Source organism: Moschus berezovskii, chromosome 9 (assembly GCF_049115385.1).
Source record: "Moschus berezovskii isolate FMDL1 chromosome 9, NW_MosBer_1.0, whole genome shotgun sequence".
Lineage (NCBI taxonomy): Eukaryota > Metazoa > Chordata > Mammalia > Artiodactyla > Moschidae > Moschus > Moschus berezovskii.
In genome coordinates this window covers 88,825,092-88,852,996 of record NC_142468.1, presented here as the reverse complement: position 1 = coordinate 88,852,996, position 27,905 = coordinate 88,825,092, and the positions used below count along the sequence as shown (strand labels likewise).

General features: G+C 52.1%; 1 protein-coding gene across 2 annotated transcripts in view; it reads right to left on the bottom strand.

Annotated features, from left to right (window-relative positions):
* SMAD6 (SMAD family member 6) overlaps window positions 1-17,587 on the bottom strand; it is an 83,325-nt gene extending 65,738 nt beyond the window's left edge. Inside the window, exons 1-3 of one of the 2 annotated variants that reach the window (XM_055435585.2) lie at window positions 15,691-17,587; window positions 7,737-7,793; window positions 3,960-4,025 (exon numbers count right to left, since the gene is read on the bottom strand). In XM_055435585.2, the coding sequence (XP_055291560.1) occupies window positions 3,960-4,025; window positions 7,737-7,793; window positions 15,691-16,507 (940 nt within the window). In that variant the 5' untranslated portion in view covers window positions 16,508-17,587. Of the gene's footprint in view, window positions 1-3,947; window positions 4,026-7,736; window positions 7,794-15,690 lie in introns of both variants that reach the window. The other variant, XM_055435584.2, reaches the window with a different exon arrangement.
* Between the last annotated feature and the right edge of the window lie 10,318 nt (window positions 17,588-27,905).

The window sequence follows — 27,905 nt, the reverse complement described above, 5'->3', positions numbered from 1 at the left end:
TGCTCCACACCCCAGCCCCCAAGCACCGGAGTCAGGCAGGCCTGGCTTCTAAAGCAGCGCATCACCTCAAGTCTTGGTCAACGCCCAGAGCTCACTCAGCAGCCAACACCAAGTCTGGCCTGGCTGCCCCTCCTCATCCAGGGCAAAAAACTCCGTATGTCTTGCTCATTCAGTACTTCTAACCTAGAGCCCAGAGAACCCAGCCCGCAGAATGGTCATTCCCGTGCGGCCCTTCATCCTACAATTTCTTTGAATTATCGCATACCTTGCCTTTCAGTTGCCAAGAAGAGTTGCCTACCAGCCACTCACACTTTAGTATGAATTTAAGTAGAGCGAATTTTGCTTTCCTCCCCAAACTAAATCAAAATCAAGGGAATGGGAGAGGGGTAGAGATGTTGTAGAAAAGAAGAGCATGACCTGAGGGGGCTTTAGGCAGTCAAGGGGCAGCAGTCAGGCAAGGAAGCCAGAGTGTCAAGGGCCTGGAGGCACACCAGAAGGGACTTCTAGGCGTTCAGTTTTCCCTAAATCCCACTGAAGACTCCAGGTGTAGGGTCCTTTACTCAGTGGCAGCTCCACACTCTGGCCCCTCACTGGGCGATCTCGGTGAAGTCACCTGCCCCTCTGAGCTTCAGGTGCCGATGGTGTGGACCACGTATCCACGCAGGGAGGTGACGCACGGGTCAGATGAGAGAGTGTCAAGCATTCATCAGAAAGCTGAACCAAGACACCTGCTGCCCCCACGACACCCACCGATGTGTCCTCAACTGCCCCAGCTATGCCTGAGCCTCAAAACCCCCACCCTGTTCCCCCTAATGCAGCCTCAACAACAGGACAGGAAAGTGAAGCAGAGACCTTGGACCTGGATAAAAATAGCCAGCCTCAGGCCGGGTGCTGGCATTGTCATCGTGCAAACAAGGGCGGTCTCCGGCCGGGGCTGCAGACACCCTGCTCCAGCGACTCTGGTCCCAGGATGCTGAGAGAGGCCAGGCTCTCAGGGACAGCAACCCCCGACCCCGGGATGCTGGGAGACAGCGGACTGGGGTGGTGGCTGAGCTGGTCTCTGGGTTGTTGGCAAGGTTCACGTGCTTCAGTCAGGACAGGCTGACCCCAGGTGGCTCACTCTACCTGGCCAGGTGTGGCTGGGGGAGGAGGATTGGGATTGCTGCTGAGGGAAGCTGGGTGGGCCCTACACGATGGGTGAGCTGGGCAGTCACACTGCTCAGGCTCCCATCCCCAGCCTGCCACCTCTGGTTTGGGAGTTTGGGGCAGTGGCCTGGCAGTGAGCCTCAGTGTCCTCACCTGTGAAAGAGGGGGAACCACATCTGTGTCACTGGGCTGTGGTAATGAGTCAATGAGATGGAGAACAACCAGCAGTTAGCAAAGTGCTAACTGTGAACGTCAAACGTGAAATAAATAAAGGTCAGCATCAGTATCCTTATCATCCGTCCTTGAGCGTCGCGGGCCTGGCCCGACACATTCTCCCCACTTGGAGCCCTTACCTCCCGCCCTGCCCTCGTGCACCACCCATCTTTAGAGGATGAGTCTCGTTTTACCATCCACTGAGACCTCTCTGGGCCTTCTTCTCATCCTGCAGGGCCTCCCTGCCTGACCCTGTCCTCCAGGGTGACAGCCACCCACAGCCCCAACCCTGTGTGCTCCCAGGATGCAGGGGCAGTGCCAACCCCATTGGTCCTGGGATCCCCACGGCACGAGTAAGCTGGAAAAGCTGAACCGTGAGTCCCCCAAGTGGGAGGAAACCTGTGCCATCCCTGAGGCGGGCTTGGATGATCACACTGGAGGGGACGCTCTACTCACCTACTGAGACCACCTGCAACTCAGACCAATCATCCCGCAACGGGAAATCCCAAACGTCCTCCCCAGTTCCTTCAGCCCCTAAGAATCCCAAGGCGCTGGGTGCCAGATTTGCTCATGAGAGCCACACGATCCTCATCCACAGTAAAGGGCATCAGTGCTATCCCATCAGTCAGAACCAAAGACCACTCTGGGATAACTGGGTGGGAATCCCAAACACGGGCCCACTGGGCCCCAAGGCAGCCAGATCTAATGGCCTCAGGGTCTCCAGAGACCTCCCAGCCTCTAGAGGGTGCTCCCTCCTGGGAACTGGGTAAAGGAGGGGCCTCCAGCAGGTTCTCTGGGCTCTGCTCCTTCCAGCCTGAGCTGCACACCCGGCCAGCTCTGGGATGACAGCAATCAAGAGAGACAACGTCTGCGAACATGCCATGAACCCATAAGGCACCTTCACACACAGCAGTTTCCACCATTAACAAGGGGAAGGGATGCTGAAAAACTATCCATTCGACCATGCAACTGACACCAGTGCAATCCATCCAAATTAAATACACTCTGATGGTTGGCACAGACATGAAATGATGCATTCAGGAATACTTTTAAGCCTCTTGCTTCAAAATATATGTGGCTTCCATCCACATAGGCAGAGAGGGAAAAGAAGGGATTAAAACAACAACTTCTTGTGCTGCTCTAGTTAGGTTTTTCAGGGCAAGACATTTTAAGAAGTAGGGTCAAAAGGCAGGGGTGAAAACAAAGCGGCCCAGTCAGAGGGGCCACCAGAGACCAGAAGGCAAGTGGGACCCAGAAGACCCGGACCGCGGTACCAGCTGTGTCATGAGCCCACTGTGCCCGTGGGCAAGTCACTTCCGGCTCTGGCTTCCAGTTTCCCTCTCTTCCAAACAGACACACTCCTGTGCTCTCCCGCAGCTGTGACAGAACGCAGAATGGATGGGGAAGGGCTCTGGACACAGGAACTGAGCAGGCAGCCCTGAGCAGCCAACATCAAGAGACCCTCACGTCGAGGAGAGCGTACAGGAGAAACGACAGAAGTCCGTGTGAAACATGTTCATTGGAGGCACATCCAGTCTTTACAGAGAACAGGGGACAGAGCCGTGGTCAGGAGCACAGAGGCATGGCGGCAGATGGCTCTGCTCCTATGTGACCTGAGCAAGTCACTGTTGTGAGCTGACAATCATAAAAGGGCCTGAGTACAGGATGTGGCCCAAAGTAAACACTCAATAAATAGCTACGATGACTGTTGTTGCCATTATGATATGGGGGTGGGGTCAGGGAAGGATGGTTCAGATGCAGACAGAGGCCTTCTTGCAGAGATCCAGCCATGCCCGCTCTGGAAGCATCTCCAGCCCAATGGGCAGAGCCAGGCCATGAGCCCCAGCTGTCCTCACAGTGCCCCCTACATACCCTGGTCCCAGAGGGCCCCACAGACCTCAACACTTGAGTCCTTCCTGGCCCTTGAAACCCCTGGATCACTATTAACCTGTCATTTCTCAAGGAAAGCTTGATCTACGTCTTCCCCAGAATGGGAAAGACCCTACGGCCAACACTTAAATGCTGGGGGTGGGAGGAGGCGCTACACCAGAGTTCTCTCTGCTTCCTGGCCCAGCATCCACTGCCCAGAGAGAGACACGGAAACCACAACCTCTGGAAAACTCCTCACTGGTCAGACTTCATGAATGTTCTACCCACTCCATTTCCCCTCTTCCAACCCTTCACATCAATCCTTCCCTAGAGGCGGGGATAAGAGAATCCTACAAAGAAAATGAAAACAAACACATCCATTCTGCTGCCTCTCGGCAGCTGGGGGAAAGGATCCCTTCAAAATCGGGATGGAGAGTTGGGCTGGGTTTTTATCATTTCCACGAGAGACAGCTGGTTAAAGCGCGGATTGCCAGACACTGGACAGGTTCTCACCCGTAGGCCCCATTCATACAGACTGTTCTTCACCCCAAGAGCACCAGTGATGAAGACACTGGCAGTCTTCTCCTTAAGAGGTAGAAGGCCCAAGGAAAAGAAAAGGAGGAGGGACAACAACAAGACCTCCATCAGGCCCCTGCCACTGGACCCCCTCCTGTAAATTCAACACAACAGTAACATGCAAGGAAAAAAGAAATGCCAACCTGAGAATTCACCTGGAGCTGTGATGAGGGAGTTGGTGGCCTCTGTTTCAGTGTAAGACAATGTGGAATCAGATAGATCTGCAGGGGGGAAGAAAAAGAGAACTTAGTTGGCTGTGGGGTGTTCCTCTCTTATTTCTCAAGCATGCATGCATGTGTATGTATGTGTGTGTGTGTGCGCGCACACGTGGGCATGCGGCTGCTTGCAGAGGGCACCCTGTGCCTCACAACTTTCTGCTGCCACTCCCCGTCCCACGATTGCACGAGACCAGGCCAGCCAACCCTGGAACTCTTCTGGAAAATGCTGACTGCTGCAGCACCTGAAAAAGTTTCAATTGCTCTGACCACAGAAATAACCCAAGTTCAGGGGACCGAGCAAGTAGTAACTTGGAGCCTCCTTGAGTAAGGTTAAATTAAGCCCCTAAACAATTCATAACTGCTGTACTTAATTACAACCATTAAAATTCTTGAAGCTGTTCCTTCTTGCTTCCTTCCTTCCTTCCTTCCTTCCTTCCTTCCTCCCGCTGGAGCTGGGGAAACTGTTTTAACAAGTTACCAGCCATCCTCACTCTGCCCCGCTTACACCCCTCTAATTAAGGGCTCAAACGTTTGCTCCCAGATTAACTGTTTTCTCTCTCCCCTCCCCCACTCTCTCACATCCAAACCTGCTCCCAGAGGAACTTTCAACATCAGGACTGTTTCTTTCTTTTTTGAAGGCATTCATTTGTTGTTTAGGTAGTTTTAAGTACCTCATACGGCGCGTACTATTTGTTTTCCCCTGGCTGCAGTGCAACTTGGAGGGGAGATGAGAAATTCTTTTGCACGTTTTCTCCTGAACACTGCGCTGCTAGTGGGACAAGCTGGTGCTTTTCGGGACTTGGGAAGTTTTTCCTGAGCCTGTGCCTCTGCCACCAGCAACGTGGTGCTGTCCCCGTTAAGGGACAGGTCTGTCCAGGAGTCAGAGGCATGCTCTTCCCGGAAGGCCTGTGGCATCTTTCATCTTCTCACCCAGCACAGTGTGGCTCAGCTGGTCCCACTGGCTCAGGAGAGCCACTCCAAGCTGGGGAAACCTTGGGACAAAAACCGTTAGCCTAGGCCCTCACGAGCTAGAATTCCATTCGATCCTGTAGGAATTTTTTTTCCTTTTACCACATGGCTTGGGGAGCGGGAAGATGAAACATTAACCAATTTGGCCTTTCTCTATTTTTTTTTTTTCCTTTTTCTTTTCCCACTTGCCAGATGCTGACTGGGTGTTCTGGGTTTTATTTTGTTTTTTGGTTTCATGTGATCACAGAGGCTTAGAAGTGAACTGACTTTTTGTTTATGAAAAACTAACAATGCAAGGAAAAGAAAATAATACAAAAAATAACTCAGACTATTTACCAGGGCCTGAGAAAGTTATCTGCTGGTCAAACAGGTTTGGAGGAAAATAGGGACAGATGGAAAATCTCTTTTAAAAAAAGATAATAACCTTAATGCCCAAGTAGGAACCTTGTAAAAGAATTTTGCTTTTCATACCTAATCTTCCCCAAGTCTTGTTGCCACTTCTTGTCTGAAGCAGTAACATCCCAGGCTGACCCCTGTTTCTTTGTGAAGCGCTGTGGAGCCAACACAGCCAGCTTTGTGAAATTTCCAGGGGTTGGGTGATGTGTGTTTTCCATCCCTTGCAGCTATAAGTCCCTGCCATGCACTCTCCAACCCCTCGCATCTGGTGCTTCTAGTGAGGCCCTCCGAGTGAGGCCACTGTAGGAAAAGAACACTCCCCGCCTCGGTCACTGCTCAAGTCCCAGGGAGGAACCCCATCTGGAAGCTGGAGCCCAGGGTTCAAGTCCCACCTCCACTCTCAGTAAATGCAGGGGTCACCAGCTTTGCCTGCCAGGGACCCAAAGTGAGTGTTTTCAGCTTTGTGAGCCAAGGAGTCTCCACTGAAACTCCACCTCTGCTGTGGTCCTGCGGCAGTGGCCACAGGCAACACAGCCGGCTTCCAGCAGAAAACACTCTTAGGGATGCTGAAATGTGAATTTCATACAGCTTTCACATGCCACAAGTCTTCTGCTTTGGGTGGGTTGTTTTGGTTTTTTTTGTATTTTTTTTTTAAACCATTTTAAAAAGTAGAAACCATTCTCAGCTCATGAGCCACACAGAAAAACAAACGGTGGGCTGTCCGTCTTCTGACTCCTGAGCACCAGCAAATGTCACTTCCTCTTTCTCCATCTCAGTGGTCCATTTGTAAAATAACAGGGACACCTGTTCATCTTCAAATGGTCACTCTACCTCGCTGGACGGGGTCCTGATTTTTTGTGGCTTTATCACCAGCTGACCCACGATTCCTCAGGGCAATGATCCTCGACACTCAAACTCAGGTGCTACATTTACTAAAAACATTTGAGGGTTTCGGTTTTTCTTTTCCCCCATCTTTTGAATTAGGGATCTTCTAAGCAACTAGTACAATTATGTTAACTCAGAAAATGCTGAGACAGGCCTGGGAGGGAAGGGTGGGGTACGGCTGAGCTGAACAGGGGCTGCTGTGGGTTTCTGCCTCAGCCCCACTGCTTATCAGCTGGGCAGCCTTCCCAGCCCCTCAGCCTGATTACCTATTTGTCAAGTGACAGGGTACCCCCAGACGACCTTTCCAGTTCCTCAGAGAACTAAATCAAGCTCCTCCATCCATGAGATGACCATACTTCAGGAAAAGCAATGAGGAAGTTGCCACCATTTAGGCACTGACTCATACCCCATCATGGGACAGCCTCTGTCGTCCTAGACGGAGGAGGACAGACTCCCAAAGGGAACCAGTGGGCACTTCTGTCTCCACAGTGGGGGGGCCTGGAAGGAAAACTGGACTGGATGCCTGCAAGTTTATGACACTCAGAAGTGACCTCCCAGATGGTGCTGACACACGCTACCGGGAAGAGGCCTTTACCAAAAACAAAACAAAACCCACTTTTTGTGGTCACTGGGGGAATGTGTTAGCATCACTGCCACGCCATCTGACTTTTAAAGCTCAGGTCCCAAGGGAGCTGCCTGGGTCACCAAATTGTTCTCCCAGTGCTACAAAGGCCATACTCACTCACCTCAACACAGGGGTTCTCCACTGGAGGAAACAGGAGGGTCAGAAAACAAGCCAGCTCTACTTTTAAAACCATATGCATCTACCCCAGCTAAGCATTCAGCCCCGAGGCTTTACAGAAAACACGTCCTACCTCTGAATGGGACCTGCCGACAATGACATTACCACTGAGGGGTACCCTCCATGCTTAAGTGTACCAAGACACATGCTTTCTAAACTTCTCAACTGTTCTTTCTGCCCAGGTGAATTCCTTGGCTTAATAAAGGTGGGGGTGGGGGTGGGGTGGGGAACACAGACAGCTCCTCTCAGCAGCGCCTTCACGCTCAGCCTATCTGTCATGGTGCTAATTAATACACATCAAAGGAGAACCACCTAAGGCTGGGAGGGAAGGGGAGGAAAAGAGCCGGAGACCCTAACCCACCTCCAATGAGATACTGAAGTCAAAACCCATTCATCTCCCACAGGCTCATGTTTAAAGGTCACAGAGAGGTTAATGATGAGCGAGGAATTTCTAGATGTAAATAGCCCGCTGCAGAGGCTGGGTCGGCTCTGGCCCAACTGGGAGTGTGTTTGTAAAACTTCACCCACCCCATTTCAAAGGCAACCAGGCTGGGGATCCCTTCCTTCCCTTGCTCTCTTGGGCTCTTCAGCACTAAGGCGGGGCCCTGGGGGAGCCTGGCATGGACACACCTCCCCAAGGGTCGAAAGGAGGACACACTTACCCAGTGGCTTGTACTCGTCGCGAGGAGACAGCCGAGAGTAGGGGGGTGGCGGTGATTCTGGAAGACAGGAGTCAAAGTGTCACTGCTGGGATGAGAAAGTTCACACAGAGGGGTTCTACATGTTTTTGATGATCGATTTCCTCAAATAATAAACCTAGCTCCCTGGAAATCAGCACCTCTGCTGCCCAGATCCCGTGGAACAGCACAAGGAAAGCCACAATCTTAGGCCACAAACCTGGGCTCAATCCCCGCTCTATCACCTTTGGCTGTGTGACAGCTGGCAAGCTACCTTACCTCTCTGAGCCTGTTTCCTCTGCTATAAAATGGGGAAAATAATCAGAGAGACTCCCGAGGTTTGCCAGGAGGACAAAAGCAAATAAAGTACGTAAAATGCTCAAGACAGTCCTTGGAACTGCAGAAAAATATCTAGACAAACAGCAGCTACTATTATTATAATGAGAGAAACACAGGTACAGGTAAAGTCAGAGCTAGGATCCTCAGTTAAATTTGAATCTTCAATATACACGGCATACACTTTTAGTATAAGTATGCCCCTTGCAATATCTGGGACATATTATGCCACACTATTATATGCTGTTCACCTGAAATTCAAATTTAACTGGCATTCTGTGTTTCTCTTTGCTAAGTGTGGTAACTCGAGCCAAAACTGCGTGAGTGCAGAGGCCCACAGACACACAGAGGCTCGCTTACAAACAAGCTACCCGAGAGCAGCGTCCTTCAGGGCGAGACGGGCATGACTGGGCAGAGCCCAAAAAGCCAAACCCAGCTCCCCAGATGGGAGACCACACACCAGTCACCGCTAGTTCCAGCCTCAGTCTCCCCTCTGTGAAGAGAAGGGGCAGAACACAACCTCCATGGCTGCCCACCTCAGACCCTGTGTGATTCTTTATTGTCTATGGCATTTTTCTTTGGCTTTCCTTTCATTTGCCTAAAATACTTGTCCTTAAAAACATATACTTTGTCTTCAGAAGAATTCCTTAGCCTCTTGCTTTCTGGGAAGTAACAATTTGCTAAACTAAGTAACAATTTGCATGAATGAAATGACCCTTCATTTTCTGTAAATGAAACTAAACACCATCAAATCGCAAACTAAAACAAACTCTCAGTGGTAGTAAAGCGGTAATAACTATTATTAGGCAGGTATCAGGAATGACACAAGGAGTAATAAGTGTTTTTCGCAATTATAATAAGGCACAATTAGTTGTAGGAGCAGGCACTTCACCTCTTCCCCAACCCGGCTTTTCCAGCTAGAAATGACTTCAACAAAGTCTAGAAACAGGGAATCTTTTGTGGACTGGTTTGGGGAGAAGGAAAATGAATCATGGATTAGCCACTGGGAGCGAAGCAAACATTTGCTGAATGCCTACCCTGTGTCTCTCTCTGTGCTGGGACCTTTCCATTTCATTCACTGTATTTTATTCCTTTGGACCTTAGGTACAGAGTGGTTAATCATGCTCATTGGGTGCCTACTTTCATTTCATCCTTTCTCAAAAAAAAAGAAGATAACTATGATCACCCCCATTTCACAGATGAGAAAACTGACTTTTCCAGTGCCTCCCCAGCCAATCATGGTGGAGCTGGTATCAGGGCCCAGGCCTGCCTCTACTCTACACCCCAGTGAGACACAGGCAATCAAGAAGCACTCTGTTCGGACTTCCTTGGCAATCCAGTGGTTAAGACTTCGCCTTCCAATGCAGGGGGGTGTAGGGTCAGTTCTTGGTTGGGTAGCTAAGATCCCACATGCCTCATGGCCAAAAAACCAAAATATAAAAGAGAAACAATAGTGTAACAAATTCATAAAAGATTTTAAATGGTCCATATTTAAAAAAGAAAAAAAAAGCAGCACTCAGTCTTCTACTCCTCATCCCAGCTGGGTCTGGTACATCCCATCCGCAGAAAGCACTCAGCATACACATGTGGACGAAACAACAGTGATAAGGTTAATGGCAAAGCTGGAGGGAGAAAGAGGACCTAAAGGGCCAAAAGGGTCACCCAAGGGAGATCTCACATGAGACTCAAGGAGGGGAACTGCTTCCTTCAGTAGGAGCCCCCTTATCCACCAACCTTGGAAGAGCTACAGACCAGACTCAAGTGAGGACTAGACTCTCAGGACAAGAGGCAAAACATAGGAAGGGCTAGAGACCCATGGGGAAAGAGAATTGAAGCCAGTGCTCCATTGTACAGAGGAGAAGACTGAGGCCTGAATAGCAGAAGTGACTCCCTCAGAGTCTGACAGGGAGCTGGTGCAGAGGCAGAACCAGAGGCCAGGTTTCCTGACCCCCAGCCTCATGCCCTTCCCACTACTCCCCACTAACTTATCAGAAGGCCTCCGACTCCTGTGTCAGGGTTCCTCTTGCAAACATCTGATTGGCTGAGGCCCAGGCTACACGTGGTCAGGAAGTCTGGACATCTGCCCCCAGATCTGTCCCCAAAAGTGAAATCTGGCAGCAATGGGCTGTGTTGGCTGGAGTCAAGCCACTGTAATCAACCCCAGCATCTCTTCCAGTGGCTGTAACCTGGGACCCGGAAAGGGGAAGAGGGGCTCAAGAAGATCCCCCTCACGGAAGCCACTTAGGCCTTGAGTTACGATACTCGCCACCCACAGACACACCTGGGCTGGGGGCGTCTAAGACATGAGTGAGGCAGAAAGCAAGTCCACAGACCTGCGAACTGCAAAGCTTTCCGGAGGGACTTTACCAGCACCCCCATCCTCCTCCGTTCTAGCAAAGCCACCTGCACAGAGACTGGAAGCACATCACTAACTTCCATCCTAGGCGAGTGAAAAAGAGGCTCCACCCTCAAGACACCAGGATTTAGACCATCAGAAGCTCCCCCCAACTCGACTTCTTTTAACTGACGGGGCAAGTGGGGTAGAGGCAGGTAAAGGGCCCACCCAAGGCCACACAGGAAGGCTGACGTTATTCTACTTCAACTAAACAAAGGGGGAGGCCAGTTCAAGACCAACACCAAGTTACTTAAAAAAAAATAATAATAACAGTTATCATTCACATACCCTAAGATCCACTCTTTTAAAATATACAATTCACTGGTTCTTAGTACATTCAGAGTTGCGAGACCAACACCACCACCTAATTACAGAACATTTTCATCACCCCAAAAGGAACCCTGCCCCATTCACAGCCGTTCTTTCCTCCCAATCCCTAAACCTCAGGCAACCACAAATCTACTTTTTATTCTCATGGGTTTGCCTATTCTGGATATCTCACACCAACGGCTTCCTATAACATGAGGACTTTTGTATCTGGCTTCCTTCATTTAGCATACTGATTTCCAGGCTCAGCCACGCTGTCCTTCTCTCATACTTCATTCTTATTTATGGCTGAATACTATTCCGCTGGATGGCTACACCACAATTTGTTTATCTATCTGTAAGCCAATGGACATTCAGTTGTTTCCACTTTTTGGGTCTTAGGGAATAAATGCTGCTATACACAAACCTCTCACTGGCACCTCCAACACATCGACCCTCCCCGCATGGATCTGGGAGGATGGAGCCCCAGGTCAAGAACTCAGGTGGGAGAGAAGGTCTGAAGAGGAAGTGAAAGGTGCCTTCAGGCCCTCTGTCCACACTCCCCTCTTAGAAGCTACCTTAGTACTTAGAAAACTCGTGCTGATTTCCGAATAATAACTTTTGTGCTCTAAACTTCAAGGAGAGCACTCTCGGGGCTCTACAGGCCTCTTGGAAAGAAATGATCTTGGGCAGGAGGGAGGGAGGGAGGGAGGGAGTGGGGGAGGGGAGACAGAGAAAGAGATCAGAAACTCTAGCCTCTGCAGACAGCCAGCCTCAGACATTAACTTCAGGAATCTCCTCCAACTTCCTTCAGAAGTGAGAGCAGTCAGCCAGGGGCCGAGTGTATCAGAAGGCTAACACTCAGCCCAGTTCAGGTCAGCTCAGCTCAGCCCAGACAAGCCTCTGGTTAGCTCCCAGGGGTACTGAGCCTTTGGGATCTAGACCCTAATTGCAAAGCCAGAAGAGTTCACAGCCTCTCCCACTGCCTGGTAAGGTTTCAAATGGAGACGTTAACTTCCACCCCATCTGCGCAGCCTAGCATCTTCTTAGGAAAGGTTCACATGCCTCCCTGGGCCTCCCAGTTTTCACCCTCCAGAGGAGTGGCCTCCCGGGTGCCTGTCCCCTCCACCCCCAGAACCTGAGGGATCAACCCCAAGCCCTGGGGTGGGAGATGCCGAAAAGAAGCTCTTGGCGCTTTAAGGCCGGCGGAGCCTAATTGCCCAGATTCCCCCGGCAGCCAGATAAACAGCGCAGCCGGCTGGCGCCAGCAAGAGGCAAACTGCACATTATCACCCCTTCCTCACCTCCAAGGAGGAGCTCTGAGGAGCAGGGCAGGCAGGCCGAGGGGCCGCCAGAGGGGCAGGGCGGGGGCTTGGAAACCCAACTTGAAATTGATCTCATTTCAAAGGGATAATGCCAGGCCAAATAAAAGGAAAACTTTCTAGCCCATTCTAATTCCTATAGTCCTGGCCTGGGAACCCTGTGTTTTCCTAGGCGGCCTCCTCCAGTCGTTCAGAAGTTCTCTCCCTAGCTCTGTCTCTTTCCCTGGCGCAATTTGGATAATAGTAATTTACTGAATATAATTACAGAAAAAAAAAAAGTGGTGAAGCAAAGAGCAGGAGATTTATTCCAAAGTTAATGGATACTTTCAGGAGAAAGGAGCTCTATAAACACAGGTTAGAACTGTGATTAAAGTATTTCTCCACATTTCCGTCCACATAGGCACCAAGCTCAGCGAACTGGCTTTTCCTGGGACAGAAAGCTATACCAGAGGGAGGGAAAGCTAGGGCTTGAGTCCCACGGGAGAAGAAAGCCCAGGGCAGAGCTAGGTATGGGGGACCCCACTTTCTGAGACAAGCATGGGGGAGAGGGCAGGCCTGTGTAACCTGGAATATGCCCATCGGACCTTAGGGATGCTGTTCGTCCCCTCGCTTCACAGGTGAGAAAAGACGCCCAAAGAAAACTGGCCCCAATGCCCCAAAGCAAGCTGAAGGATGGAGAAGCGCTTGCTCTGAGCAGCAGGGAGCCACACTGCCCAGAAAGGGGCCGCCTGTCACTAGGAATCCCTCTGCAAGGGGGCACTGGGGTGCGGGTGGGTGTCCCTCAGTTGGCCTGCTGAGTATTCCAGCCTACTCTCTGTGTGTCTGCCGTGTGTGTGGATCTGTCAGTCTGTCTGCCTGCCCCGGTGCCCCAGCCCTCTCCCCCAAAGGCCTGGAAGGAGCAGTCTCCTTATCAGGACGCGCCCGGCTGAGCTCCAGCTATGCACCCGCCCAGCTCAGGGAGTCAGGCTGGCGGCCAGGAGGCGGGGTGGGGTGGGCAGCAAAGAGCACTGCACCCCGCCCCCCGCCCCTGCCAGACCCCCAGTTCTCAGTCCCGGTGGCCTAAGCCATCAGGCAGAGGACAAAGCAAAAGGGTCAATCTGGCGCCTACAGGACACTCTTCCCAGACCACCAGCCCTTCCAAATGCCCCTGGGGTGGCTTGAATGGGGGGTGGGGTGGGGCGGGGTGCAGCGCTGAGCTAGTGAAGAAGCCGGAGAACATGCACAGCCCCTGCAACAGCGCCTCCTTCTGGGACAAGGAGAGGAGTCAAGTGCCAATGCTGAGTCTGGAACTTGATGTCGAGAATTTTCTAGAGCCAACCCCAACGGACTCACAGGGAGACAGAGAGGGGAGATTACTCCCCCTCCAAGGTCAAGTTGTCATACTGGCAGGACAGAGCCTAGGACCAGGTCGATGGGTCAGAACCATTCCACTGCAGTTTGCCCTTTAACTTAAAACTGCTCAAGTTCACCAAATTCAAACCAAGACCCAAGTTGACTTATCCAAAAAGTATGGGCAGGGTGGGTCCTGCCTGTCTCCAATCTTTTCATCCCATCTCGTCCCACCCACGCACTTGAACTTGCCTGGCACCTTTAACTCTGGGCTGGCCCCCTCCTCCTCCCCTTCAATACCCATCTCCCTTTACCATCCATCCTGCAAGGTTCCTAGAGGTGCTCCTGTTACATGTACACCCCAGACGCCCTGGCCTGGCCCTACTTCCCCCTTCTCTGTCCCATCTCTCCTCTGACCCCTACCCAAAGATTCTGTTTCTCGAGGGCATGGATCCTACTCATATTTTCACTCTCCCCACTACATCACCCAGCATGTTCCCTGGCACAGAGTAAGTGCTCAACAAATATCCCCTAGCAGACTGATGTGGTGAGAAAGAAAATGCCCAGTTTTCTTTTTCTGCTCTTTTGAAAGAGCAGAAGGAACCCCACCAATTCTCTCCCACTAAAAAAAAAAAGGACCAGGAACAGGGCAACCACAATTAGGTCCTACTCCTCAGAGGCAGGGAGGAGTCAGAGAGGAAGAGTGGGAAAATCCACTTCCAGGGAAGCTGTCAGCAAGGAACGAGGAACACAAAAGGCCGGCAGTGGGCCACAGACAAGTGACTGCCCAAGCCCCTGGGAATTGGGCCTGGAATGACCACACGGGGAGCAGGCAGTCAGATCAACACTGCCTCTCCCCAGCCCCATTCAGCGCTCTCTCTTCAGGAACCATCGCTGAAGCACCGTCCTTCCCCTCCAGCCACCACCCCAGACATAAACAAGACACCTGGGACACATCCATGCTTCTAACCCCGCCCTTCCCTTCCACACTGGGAGTCAGGAGACCTGTGTGATCTGACCTTCTTAAATAGCCCCAGGCTGGGTGTTGTCTCTCCCCAGAAGGGCCAGACTGGAAGAACTCAGGGCCTGCCCAGACCCAACACCCCTGCGGAACACCCCTCTTCCCCCACACCCTGGACCCCCGCCATACCCCCTAAGATGCATACACCCAGACGAAGTTACAGGCTAAAATGTGTGATCCCGTAGTGCAAGGGGAAGGGGGTGAGGATGCAGGAGTCTCCATCTGTCCTCACCTCTGCTCCAGCATCCAGAGCCTGCTCAGGTAAGATCACGTGTGCAGAAAAACCCAGGAACAGAACAAAGAAGGGGAGCGGTTCTCAAAGGTACTAAAATAGCCTGCTTCCTTCCCTGCCTACACACCTCCAGGACTCTTGATTCTCTAGAAAAGCTGGACACAGAATTGAGAATGATGATGACAGAAGGCGCTGGCATTTGACACCCAAGGGATGCTGGCAACAATCAGAACAAGACAGTGGTCTTCACTCTGAGAAAGGCTACCCTGCAAAGGCTTTGCTCCAAAGTAGAGACAGGAACAAGTGGGACAATTTACGAACACCTTTGACTCCAGCCATGAACTGTCTACACCAGAATTTACAACTTGCATCTACTTGGATCCGACAAAGTATACCATAGGTATAGGCATATGCACACAAATGCCTCAGGCCGCCACTAGGGATTAATGAATTGGGGGGTGGGGGGTGTCTTTGGCCTCTCCTAAAATGGCAACCCACTCCAGTGTTCTTGCCTGGAGAATCCCAGGGACTGGGGAGCCTGGTGGGCTTCCGTCTATGGGGTCACACAGAGTCGGACACGACTGAAGTGACTTAGCAGCAGCAGCAGCAGCAGACCTGCCCTTCTCTCCCACCGTCTACAAAGTTGGGGTCTGCCTTAAGTCCCTGAAGCCGCACAGAAAAAAGTGCATTGTGCACCTTTCTGAGTTTGTTCAGTCGCCAAGTCGTGTCCAACTCTTCGCGACCCCATGGACGGCAGCGCGCCAGTCTGAGTTTGCTGAAGCCTTAAGATGAAGTTGCCATTTGACGTGTGCGCCCATGTACCTACTACCCGGTTTTCCTGCCAGGGTGAGGCGCCTCCACTGGGAACTCCTACGCTCCGGAGCACCCGGGGGAACACCCGCAGCTTCGCCCTCCCGCCCGAGTGTCAAGGGGAGAGAAAAGCCACGGAAGGTGGCTGGAGGGGAACCGCGAGGACCCGCCGGGCGCGGCGCGCTCACCTGGCCCGCAGAGCCGGCTGAAGTGGTAGGGGTTGCAGCACACGGTGGGGCCGTCGGCGGCGGCGGCGAAGCTGTGGCACCCGCACAGGGGCTTGAGCTCCACGGCGTGCTGCAGGTCGGGCCAGCGGAAGAGGCGGCCGAGCAGCAGCTGCGGCGGCGCGGGCTGGCCGCCCAGGCGGAGATCGGCGCGCGGCACCAGCACGCAGCCGCCCGGCACGCCGCCGCGGGACTCCACCGCCTCCAGCAGCGTGTCCAGCGAGCGCTCCTTGAGCCGCTTCAGCAGCGAGTACGTGACCGTCTTGAGTTCCTGCTCCAGCAGCAGCAGCCGCGAGCGGGCTTCGCGACTCCGCCCGCCGCCCTCCGGCTCCTGGGCCGCCCCGACCAGGGGTTCGCCGGCTTCTCGGGGAGCTCCGGCGGCGTCCCGCTCCGAGAAGAGACAGCAGGTCACCGTCTCGCAGTCACTTTCGGGCAGCCAGCCCTGGCCTCCCGGCTCCCCTACGTCCAACGAGGAGCCCCCAGAGCCGGGCACCGGCTCGGACATGGGCCTCGGGGGACCCCCTGAGCGCCGGCGTCTCCCAGCACCCTGGGCGCCTCGCTGTCCCACCGCGTCCCGGGGCCGCCGCAGGGCTACCGTGCGGACTTCGGGGCGGCCGCAGCCTCCGCCTTCTCGTGCCCGAGCGGCCGGCTCAGCTCTGCTGCCCACGCTCGCATCCTCGTCGCCGCCGCCGCCGCCGCTGCCGCCGCCTTCCTCCCGATCGGGGACCACACGACTTCGCCAAAGTCGCCGCACCAGCCCCGAGCGTTTGGACCTGAACATACGATATCCTTTGGCGCCGGGGGAGGGGGGGAGGCGGTCTCCGGTTACCGGGGGTCCGTTTCCTCAGCGAGGCGCCGGCTGCGCGGGCCGCAGCCCCACATGAAGCTCTGCCGCCGGGCGCCGTGCAAACCGCGCACAGCCTGTCGTCGAAGGGGCACCGCAGGGCTGCAACATGAGGGAGCTCGCCGGGGCTGGACGGCGGGGAACGCGCGCACGCCGATCCGCAGTCCGCGCCCGGCCCGCGGCTACATGGACCCCGGGGGCCGGGAGGCTCAGCAACTCCGGCCCCGGCGCTTTAGAGGGACTGCAGGCGGCGCGCCGCCAGAAAGACCCCGCATGGGCCGGCGAGCCTTCAAAAGTTGTGCGGCTGGTCCATGAGCACAAAGCGCTCGAGCTGAACTCCCCAAATGTGTCTGGAAAGCCCTGCCCTTAAAACCCAAGCGCTTCACTACATGGGTTTTTCCTGCAGGATCCGAAAGGCAGGCTTGTTGATGATACCCTCGGCTTTCTTCTTACTCCCTGCAAAAAGAAAAGAAAAAAAAAAGGAAAGAAAGAAAAAGAACCCCAAACAAAACCAAAATCCCTGGAATTGCATGCACGAAAGGCCAACTCTGTCTCAGGTCCCAGGCGCTAGATGCACTTGGAGCGAATTTCTCCTGAACGCGGTGTCAACACATGAGTGGAAACTGTAAAAATCCCAAAGAGCTGCTGGGAATCCTTAATTAAAATGCAATCCACCGAGGCAGAGGTCATAGCCCGCCCCACGCTGCACTCGGACGCCCAGGACGCTGAGGCTGCAGAGGTCGCCCCCCTCCCCCTCCACAAAAAGTGCCTCCCGGTGGCCCCGCGGTCCCGGCGAGGTCTGGCGAGGCAGCGCCCGGCGGCTCTTTCTCTCGGCTCGACTCCCTCGCTCGCTCCCCCACTCGGCTCTCTCTCTCTCTTTTTTGTTCTCCTCAAACGCACACTGAGGGCCCCCGGAGGAGCGCCGCGGAGTCATTGGCTGCCTCCCATCATATGCCAGTCTAGACACTTTGGCGGCTCCGCGGCGCTGATTGTTGCGCAAACAAGGTTTCAAGTTTCTTAACTCTTAAAGGAGAACACGTCCCATTGCAGGGCCCGAGGCTCCAAGGGGCCGGCTCCCGGGGCGGGCCGAGCCCCGGCCCCCGCCCCACGCTTGCCCCAGCACCACCCCCCCTCCCCCGCCCAGGGCCTGACAGCGCCCACGGCCGGCTCTCTGGCTCGCGTGCGCCGCGGGCACGGATGCGAGCACACACACACACGGTTACACTGTTACACAAACCACGGGCAGGCTGGCTGCGCGAGAGTTTGGTGGACCCACTGAGACTCGGACGCAAACGGGGCGCTTTGCCTTTCCTTGGCTTGTACACAAACTTCAAACACACGTTGCACTTTAGAATTGGTACAAACCCCCATCCCAGGGAAGGCTAATAAAAATGGGTGTGCGTGTGTGCTTTCCTGGCTTACGCTTTTTGGCAGTAGGGGGCGGCTGATTTGTTGGGGTGGCGGGATCTAACGTGATAGCACGAGGTTTCCACACCCCCTGCTCAAAGTCGGGGGTAGTCCGCTGGGCCAGCCGCGGGGCGTGGGATACCTCATGCAGAGGGACTCTAGGCTTGCTCGAAGTAGGGAGTTACAGAGGGTGGGGTGGAGGCGGGGAACGTCTTCTCTCGGGCTCCTCTCGGTCGCCAAGTCTTTTCCTCAGAGCTAGGCGGGCCGCCAGCCGTCCGGGCCCCCTCGAGGCTGGGTGACTCCTCCACCCCCTTTCCTTCCCCAGTTTATTCTCTGCACCACAAAGAGGGATGTGGGTAGGGCTCGTGATTTCCCCAGCGACGTTTCACCATGGAAATGGGGGTGGGTTGGGGGCCCAGATCCCTTCTGATCCCGGGCAAGCTGCTGGGGGCGCGGTGGCAGCAGCGGACCGCCTGGCGCGGGAAGGGTTAAGGCCGCTCTTGCCCCTGGAGCCGGCGCGGCGGGGTACCTCCTCGGGCGCGCTCTCTAGTCCGAGGGTGGCAAAAGTTCAAGCTTGTAAAGTCGGGATTGGCCCCGCGCGGAGGGAAAAAAGGCCTGGTCCCCCCTCCCTCTCCGGGCGCGGCGCCGATTGGCCCGGCCACGGGGCGGGCACCGCCCTCTCCAGGGCGCGCGGCGGCACCGCCCCCGGCGTGGCGCCCCGCCCCTTTCCGGGCAAGAGCCCGGCCCCGAACTGAATGAAATAAATTCCGCTACTCTCATTGGCCCGGGGCTGGGCGCCATTCCCCCGCGGGGCGAAGGGGGCGCGGCGCGCGGGTCTCGCTCAGGGGTTCCCACGTGTGGGGCTGGCCTTGTGAGGCAGCCGCAGTGCGAGTCCCCGGGGCCGCCCCGACTTAAGTGTGCGCTGGGGGAAGGGCAGTGTTTGCTGGATGGGCTCAAGCCTTTGCTGAGCTTTACCTGGACCAGGTGCTGTTCACTCTGCGCCCTCGCGAATGGAGGGCCGGACTTAAAAGCTTCCTCACCCGCATCCCATTCTGCGTTAGCCAAGACAGAATAGCTGTCTTGGCCTCATTTTCTTGTTTGAAAAACGGAGATGATGACGCCTGTCCTGCGTTCTTCACGGGACCATGAAGACCCTATAAAGTGTAAAGTGCATGTAAAGTGTACAAATCGCAAGCAAACAAGTGAACAAAACACCAGTGTAAGCAACACGGAGAGGACAACGGACCTTGAGGCCTCTTTTCAGTCACTTCTGGCCCCTGGGGAAATTAGTGAGTCTTAAAATAGGAGGAGAAATTTAATGTAAAGTGTTTTATCAGGGTATCTGCTGGTTTGGCTGTGGATTACAATAATAGCTTGAGCTACTGTGGGCAAGGCCATGTTTCAAGCATTACAGAGATTTTAGTCATTCTCACAACAGCCCTGATAGATACTATTACCTCCATTTCACAGGTAAGTAAACTGAGGAATAGGAATTAATCATTGACATGAAGATGTCTTCAAAGTGCTAAAATGCTAACACCACAGAAGCATCAAGCGGTATGTGCGCTCACCCTAACAGCAAGAAAGTGATGTGGGTCTGTGTTGCCAGAGCATATCCTTGAAGACAATGCTTTTCAAACTGTGGTCCACTGGACCTGCTGAATCACAGCATTGTGGGGTAAGGCCCCAGACTCCATCTAACAGCACTCTGGGGGTAGGCGTGGTTTTCAACCATTAACTTACAGTTAAGGACACTGAGACACTAAGACCTGAGGTAATGGGTACAAGCTCGTGTTTAGTGGCCGAGGCTGGATTTCCACCCAGCCAGTCTGGGGGAAGGGGTGTATGTGACGGGGAAGCTGAAGGCAAAGGACAGCAAGCAGACAAATTACCCCTCAGGGCTTCCACAAATGCTCAACACCTGCCCCTGGAGTCAAACCATGTCTCCTTCCCCCTCCATTCCCCAATTCCTCCCTGAGGTACCAGGACATTCCTTTCTGAAGAGTTCCTGGGCGAGCACCCTGAGGGACGTCAGGTCTGTGTTCGGGGCCTCAGACAAGGAAAGACTGAAATAGTAACCTCCCTGAGGAGGGCTGCCTTCTTCCCTGAGCAGTAATTTGGACAGAGTTTGCCTTCTGCTCACCCAGAGATGAGGCATTGGGGGTGGGATGCCTTTAGGTGCCAACTAGATGACACCTGAAGAGCACAGAAACCAGAGTGTGGTAGGCCTGAGTTCAGTACTAATCCTGCTTAACCTCCCTCGGCTCTATAAGCCTTGGGGTTCTCAACTGTAAGATGGGAATAGGAATCATGCAACAGATGGTAACCAGAGTTCAATGACATGAGGTCCCAGAGTCATCCCTCATTCCAGGAAGACCATGTCTCAATAGCGATAGTATCAGGAAGGGAGGGATGGTGACAGTCAGTCCCCTTGTCCTTGGATTTCCAGGGCCCATCCAGTCTGGCCTGCGCCTGCCTGCATTGTGACCACTAGAGGGTGTGTGTGGCAGTGCCCAGAGGGCAGGGCCTCAGAGCTTCAGCCTTAGGTTCAGTTGCTAAGTCGTGTCCAACTCTGCGACCCCGTGGACTGTTGCAGCACACCAGGCTCCTCTGTCCTCCACTTGTCTCCAGAATTTGCTCAAATTCATGTCCATTGAGTTGGTGAAGCTATCTAATCATCTCGCCCTCTGTCACCCCCTTCTCCTTTTGCCTTCAAGCTTTCCCAGCATCAGGGTCTTTTTCAATGAGCCGGCTCTTCCCATAAGGTGGCCAAAGTATTGGAGCTTCAGCATGAGTCCTCCCAATGAATCTTCAGGGTTGATTTCCTTTAGGATTGACTGGTTTGATCTCCTTGCTCTCCCAAGAGTCTTCTCCAGCAGCCTAAGGACACCTTCCTAAACCACCCCTCTGGAGAACAAGCTCAAATTTCCTGGGGGTACGGGAGAGGAGAAATGTAGGGTTCTAGCTGCTGTTCCTCAGGTTTCCACAGTCAGGTTACTCACAAAGTAACTCACAAAGAAGTAACTCTGACCCCTCAGATTCAAATCTGCTCCTTCCCTGTTGTTCTAATATTCCCCCAAAGTACCCTATGTTTTCTCACAGTTAATAAACCCATACAACCCGATGACAATTCTCCTCTGCCTCTGGAATGTAAGTGCCACGTGGTTAGAGATGGGGAAACTGTCAGGCACAGGCCACCCACAGCCCCACTGAGCGAGTCAGAAACAGGCCATTTGATGCCCCTCTGTCTGTACCATCGGGCTTCCCTAGTGGCTCAGACGGTAAAGCATCTGCCTGCAATGTGGGAGACCAGGGTTCGATTGCTGGGTCAGGAAGATCACCTGGAGAAGGAAATGGCAGCCCACTCCAGTACTCTTGCTTGGAAAAGTCCACGGATGGAGGAGCCTGGTAGGCTCCACTCCATGGGGTCACAAAGAGTCGGACACGACTGGGCGACTTCACTCTCACTCACTCTCACTCTACCATCAGAGAAGCTAAGTCACACAAGACAGCACTCACCCCATTTCTTCTCCCCAGTCCTTAGCGTGCACCTGTCACATAGTGGGCATTTTATATCTGTGACATACTTGGTTTAAAACCCCTTGCTTCACCAAGCTCCATGCTCATTATCATCTGGACCAAACACTTATTTGCACTATCTCATCAACCCCCCCCCAGATTTTGTTCCTGTTCTTACAAAATCATTTTTAAAGCAAACAAAGGCTAAGTAATTTGTCTTTGGTCACACAACCAACAAGTGACAGAAATGGGACTTGAACCCAGGGCTGCTTGAGTTGAGTGTTCTTCTTCTTAGTATCTGGCCCTAAAAAAGGAAACACGGTCTTTTGCCTTTGGGATGTTTCCATGCCTGTACACGCTAAGTCACTTCTGTTGTGTCTGACTCTTTCCGACCCTATAGACCATAGCCCACCAGGCTCCTCTGTCCAAGGGATTCTCCAGACAAGAATACTGGAGTGGGTTGCCATGCCCTCCTCCAGGGGATCTTCCCGCCCCAGGGATCAAACCTGAAACGTTTATGTCTCGTGCATTGGCAAGCAGGTTCTTTACCACTAGCACCACCTGGGAAGCCCGGATGTTTCCACATTAGCTAGAAATTCACAAGGCATGAAACAGCAAAAAGAATACAAGGCAGAACTTGGTTGTGGGAAGAGCCAGGCTCTAGGGGCTACTGCTTATGAACAGAGGCATCATAGACAGAGTCTGGCCGCCTCTTGCTATGGTGAGATGGACTGGCAGGGAGACTGAGTCATCCTAGCCCACTTCACAGAAAACTAATGGATAAATCAAGGCTTCCCTTATTAATTCTCAGGAAAACAACTATAGGCCCAACAACAACTGGCTAAGTGGTATGATCTGCCCCTTTAGACGATTAAATCTCGTTGGTCAAAGTGGTCCCAAGTGGGAGAGCATGGGTACCCTTTGGGGATGGATAACCCTTCTGAGACTTTGATGAATACTGTAGACCCTTTCTGTCTTGAAGAATGCACACAGGCATGTATTCACCCACATGACACATACTCATCTAGTTCCTATTGGGTGCCAGACCATGTTCCAGGTGCTGGGGATACTGCAGTAAGCAAAACACAAAAATTCCTGAGCTCAAGGAGTCTAGTGGAAGGACAGACAGACCATAAACAAAATAATAATATCCAGCATCTTGGAAGATAAACGTGCCAATGTTAAAAATAAGAAGAGACAGTTACCAGGAGAAAGTGGATGTGGTTCAGAGAAAGTGGTCAGGGGATACTTCTCTGGGAAGGTAACATTTGAGCAAGGTCTTGATGGTGACACTGTCTGACACTACCTGGGAGATGAATGTTGCTCAGAGAAGAGCAAGTGCAAAGGTCCTGAGGTGGGAGCATGCCTTGCATATCCGAGGACCATCAAAGAGGTCATGAGATGAGACAGATACTGTGGGGGGCGGGGGTATGCAGATTATAGGGTACCCGGGCCATTGGTGGGTCTTTGGCTTGTCCTGTGAGCTGGGAGCCCCTGGAGGTTCTGAGAGGGGGGCCATGATCTTCCTTCTGTTTGACTGGCTCCCCCTAGTTGCCACATGGAGAATAGGCTGCAGGGCAGAGATTGCAGCCTGGTGGGTGATTGTTGCAGTGGCCCAGGAGAGGCCATGCTGGCATGGGGAGAAGAGGTCAGATCCTGGACATATCTGAAGATAGAACCAGTGTGACTTACTGTTACACAGACTTGAGAGTGCAAGAGAACATCTGAACAGTGTAGACACCTTATTGACGCTTATTTACTTAATTTTAAAAATCAGTTCACCACTTTTATTTAGCCTTGTCACAAGCAGTAATAGCCATGGAGTCACAAATGTGCTCGTTAAATTTATGACTTTAAATACATAAAGGGACTTCCCTGGTGGTTCAGTGGCTAAGACGCCATGCTCCCAGTGCAGAGGGCCTGGGTTTAATCCCTGGTCAGGGAACTAGGTCCCACATTCCACAACTGAGTTCACATGCCACAACTAAAAACTGGGTCAGCCAAATTTAAATATATACATATATAAAATGATAGGGGCTTCCCTGGTGGCTCAGTAGTAAAGAATCCACCTGCCAATGCAAGAGACAGGTTTGATTCCTGGTCCGGGAAGATTCCACATGCCACAGAGCAACTAAGTCCATGTACTACAACTACTCAGCCTCTGCTCCAGAGCCTGGGAGGCGCAACTATGAGCCCACGTGCCACAGCTACTGAAGCCCACGCATCCTACAGCCTGTGGCTCACAATAAGAGAAGCCACTGCAAGTCCATGCACCGCGACTAGAGAAAAGCACGCACAGCCATAAAGAGCACAGCCAAAACTAAAATAAATTTTTAAAATAATAATAAGAAACAAATATATAAAATCAGGAATCCTTGGGATTCCAGTGGTAAGGGCTCCATGCTCTCATTGCTGAGGGCCCAGGTTAATTCCCTGGTTGGGGAACTAAGATCCCACAAGCTGCGCAGTGTGACCAAAAAGATTTTTAAAATAAAGCATTTCTTACAAAATAACTACCTATATACATAATACATTAAAAAATAGGTAGTTTATCTGTGTATCACCTGAATTATCCTAATAATCATCTGAATACATGCAATGTTGGGAACGCTGGTTTAACGAATTCCTAATTTCACCTAGTTTTAGGCTTCTTTGCTTGTTCACATCTTACTTTCTCTCAGAAGGGCTTTTCCTGCTCCTGTCTACAATTATGGAACCTCTTATTACCACAGCCTCTATGAATCAAATGCCGACTTTACCATTACCACTCCAGGCAGCCTGTGCTTGGGCAACATGGGGTAATGGTTCTTAACCATCATTTTGTTGAACCAAACAGACCTGGGTTCAAATCCTGTTCGGTTAGCTCTCAGTTGTGTGACCATGGGCAACCTCCTTAAGTTCCTAAAACAAACCCCAGTTGGGTGTGATTATTACTCCCAGATTAGAGACTACAGACGGGGAGCCTGACGCTTAACTGGTGACAGTAATATTGGGAGGTTGCTTTGAAGATTCCAAGGCTCAGTCCAGGGTCTGGCATGTAATAGGTGCTCCGCACATGGGAGATGCTGTCTTCCTAGGTGGCGCAGCGGTAAAGAATCCGCCTGCCAATGCAGAAGACACAGGAGATGCAGTTTTGATCCCTGGGTTGGAAGTATCCCATGGAGAAGAAAACAGCAACCCACTCCAGTATTCTTGCCTGGGAAATCCCATGGACAGAGCCTGGCGGGCTGCAGTCCATGGGGTCGCAAAGAGTCAGACATAATCGGGCAACTGAGCACTCACATTAGCTAAATAAGCAAGGAGTGAGTTGTTTTATTTAACCTCTGGGAGACTCAATTTCCTCATCGATAAAATGGGCCTGCTTGACTGCGGCAAGAATAAGGTCTCGGCACGCTGTGGGACTCAGCAGCTCCTGGGAACCTAGAGAAACTGCCCTTCCCAATGCTGCTGGTCACACCCCTTGCGCTGCCCTTAACCCTCCACTATCTAAATAGTCTAAACAGCTCAGAACAGGACAGGGAGGGGAGCCAGAGGAGATTCTAGAACCAGAAAAAGAGAGTGATTTGTCCAAGATCACAGGGCCGCTTGGAGGGAGCCAGAGGTTGACCTGAGGTTTTCAAGCTCCCAGGGCTTCTCACCCTTATCCCGGTGCCTAAGGCTTCTCACCCTAACTGTGCAGTGCATACAGAACAGGAGATAAAAGGGCAGCCTCGGGGTCAGACTGCCTGGTTTCAGTCTTGGCTATGGGGCTTACAGGGTGGCCTCGGTCACTTTACCTATCCTCGTTTCCTCATCTGTAATATGGATTCAATAATAATAGTACCTACCCTGTAGGGTCACTGTATTGATTGATATCATATATGCAAAGCATTTAGAGCTGCTACTGTTATTTTGCTCCTTGTGAGTGTCATAGGAGAGGGCAATGCCCTGAACATTATCAGGCTTCAGAAATACCAGGTGAATGAATGAACAGAGGCGTGAATAAGTGAAGTACAGCAAGTCTCCTGGTTGTTAAGAGGGCCAGAGGTAGTTACACAGAGACCTGGGTAAGGACTGTAGCTTCACTGCAATGAAACTGGATTGCCTTCATCTATACTTCTCACGACTGAAGTGACTTAGCAGCAGCAGCATACTTCTCAAACTAGGTGAATCCCTCGAGGTCAAAGGATTTTTCTGGAGGGCTAATTTGACTCAAAGAAGTTGGAGAAATTTACTTTTATATTATATTTGCAATGTATCCCATTTTACTGTTAAAGCTAACCTAGATGTATCAGGGAATAGTATGCAAAATGGAGGGGCTATTTTTTCTTTGAACAGAGATGAGAGACTCCTAAAGAATGTCACGATCACTGTGAGCAGCACCGGACTGTGACCCCAGACCTGACCCCCGGCCTGAGCCCAGGCCTCCTGGTGGAGGAAGCTCACTCCCCTTAGCCTTCAGCCAAATACAGGAGCCTCTTCTCAGAGACAATGCCCGGGAACAGAGCATTTGAGTTCTTGACTATAATTCAGCTGCTTGTTTCTATAGGGCCCTTGCTATGGGTCAAAGGCCTTTAGTGCAAGGAGCCTGCCCCTCAGGGACTGGGAGATTACTGGATAGTCCTTGTTAGTCAATCATTCCTCCACACCACAGCCAGAAAAAGGTTTCTAGCATTTCTGTCTCATCACGAGGCTCCCAGACTGAGAACCCTTCAAGCCCCATGACCCGGCAGGGCAAAGAGTCACTTCCCAGCCTGGTGAGGTGTAGGTTCCCTCTCATCTCCTCTCCCACCACGTGGACCCCGAACAAGAGAAGGCCTGCGCCCCAGAACACCCCCAAAGTTCCCCTGTTTCCTGTCAATTGACACCTAGCCTTTGCACAGGCTGGTTCACCTGCCTGCAATGCTCTTCCTTCTTTTCCGCCACTTCTTTCCTCTCTCTCCCGAGAGACAGGCCTGTGGTTGCCTTCCTTTCACTTTCCTGGCATCTGTACAGCCCTCCTTCCCAGGAATGCAAGTGACTGTCCTAATCTGAGAGGCCCCCAAAAGCAAAGCGTGAATGCTCCTCTCCTCTGTACCCCTACCCCAGCACCCAGGAGGTGCTCCCAAAATTGGGGAGGAGGAATTTAATGTAGATAAATATGGCCACTTTCACCTCCCCGTGGAAGCTGTCCCAACTTCCCCTCCCTCACGGGCTTCCCTGGTGGCTCAGTGGTAAAGCATCTGCCGGCCAGTGCAGGAGACACAGGCTTGATCCCTGGGTTGGGTCGATCCTCTGGAGAAGGAAATGGCCCACTCCAGTACTCTTGCCTGAAAAATCCCACGGACAGAGGAGCCTGGCAGGCTGCAGTCCACGGGGTCGCAATGAGTTGAGAACGACTGAGCAACTAAACAACAACCCTCCCTCACAGTGCCCGCACGTCTTGATGCTGTGATTCCATTTTATATGCAGACATACACATGCGCTTGCACATAGTGAAATGATGCATGTATACAGTTATTTAATGCACAACTGGAAGAGTGGGAGTTATGCTCCATAAGGTGACTTTATAACAAAGAGATTGGAAACAAGTTTATCAATAAAGGATCTAGTTAAATCAATTACTGTATATCATCCACCTATTGAAAAAGAATGAGGCAGCCCTCAGTATGAAAAGATCAAGATATTAAGTAACTAAAAACAAACAACTCAATGAAAAAATGGTCTGAAGACCTAAATATACATTTCACTGAAGAAATCATCCAGATGGCCAACTGGCACAGGAAAAAATGCTCAACATTGTAAATTATTAGAGAAATGCAAATCAAAACCACAAAGTCTGTATCAAAAAACCAATATCAATCAAATGGTTTTCATCAAAAAATCTATGAATAATCAATGTTGGTGAGAGTGTGGAGAAAAGAAAGCCCTGCACTGTTGGTGGAAATGTAAATGGGTGCAGACACTATAGAGAACAGTATGGAGGTTCCTTAAAAAACTAAAAGTAGAACCACTGTATAATCCAGCAATCCCATTCCTGGGCATATATTTGGAAAAGATGGAAACTCTAATTCGAAAAAATACATGCACCCCAGTGTTCATAGCAGTACTATTTACAATAGCCAAGACATGGAAGCAATCCAACTAGAGAGTAGCCTCTGCTTGCCGTAACTAGAGAAGAGTCCCCGCAGCAACAAAGACCCAAATAAATAACATTAAAAATAATAATAAGAAGAAGAGATAGAAGTAAGAACTGACCACAGTGGGAGAGGGCATCCTGTCCTGTCCTGCTCTTGGCTTCCTGTCTGCACATCATCTCTTCCCAGCCAGACCAGGACACACTTGTTGCTTTTGTTTACTTCCCAGAGCTTGGTGTACAGAGGGTGTGTAATAAACATTTCTTGCCTCAGTCCCCACTAGCACTCTCTGTGCTCTGGGAAAGGCTGGGGGA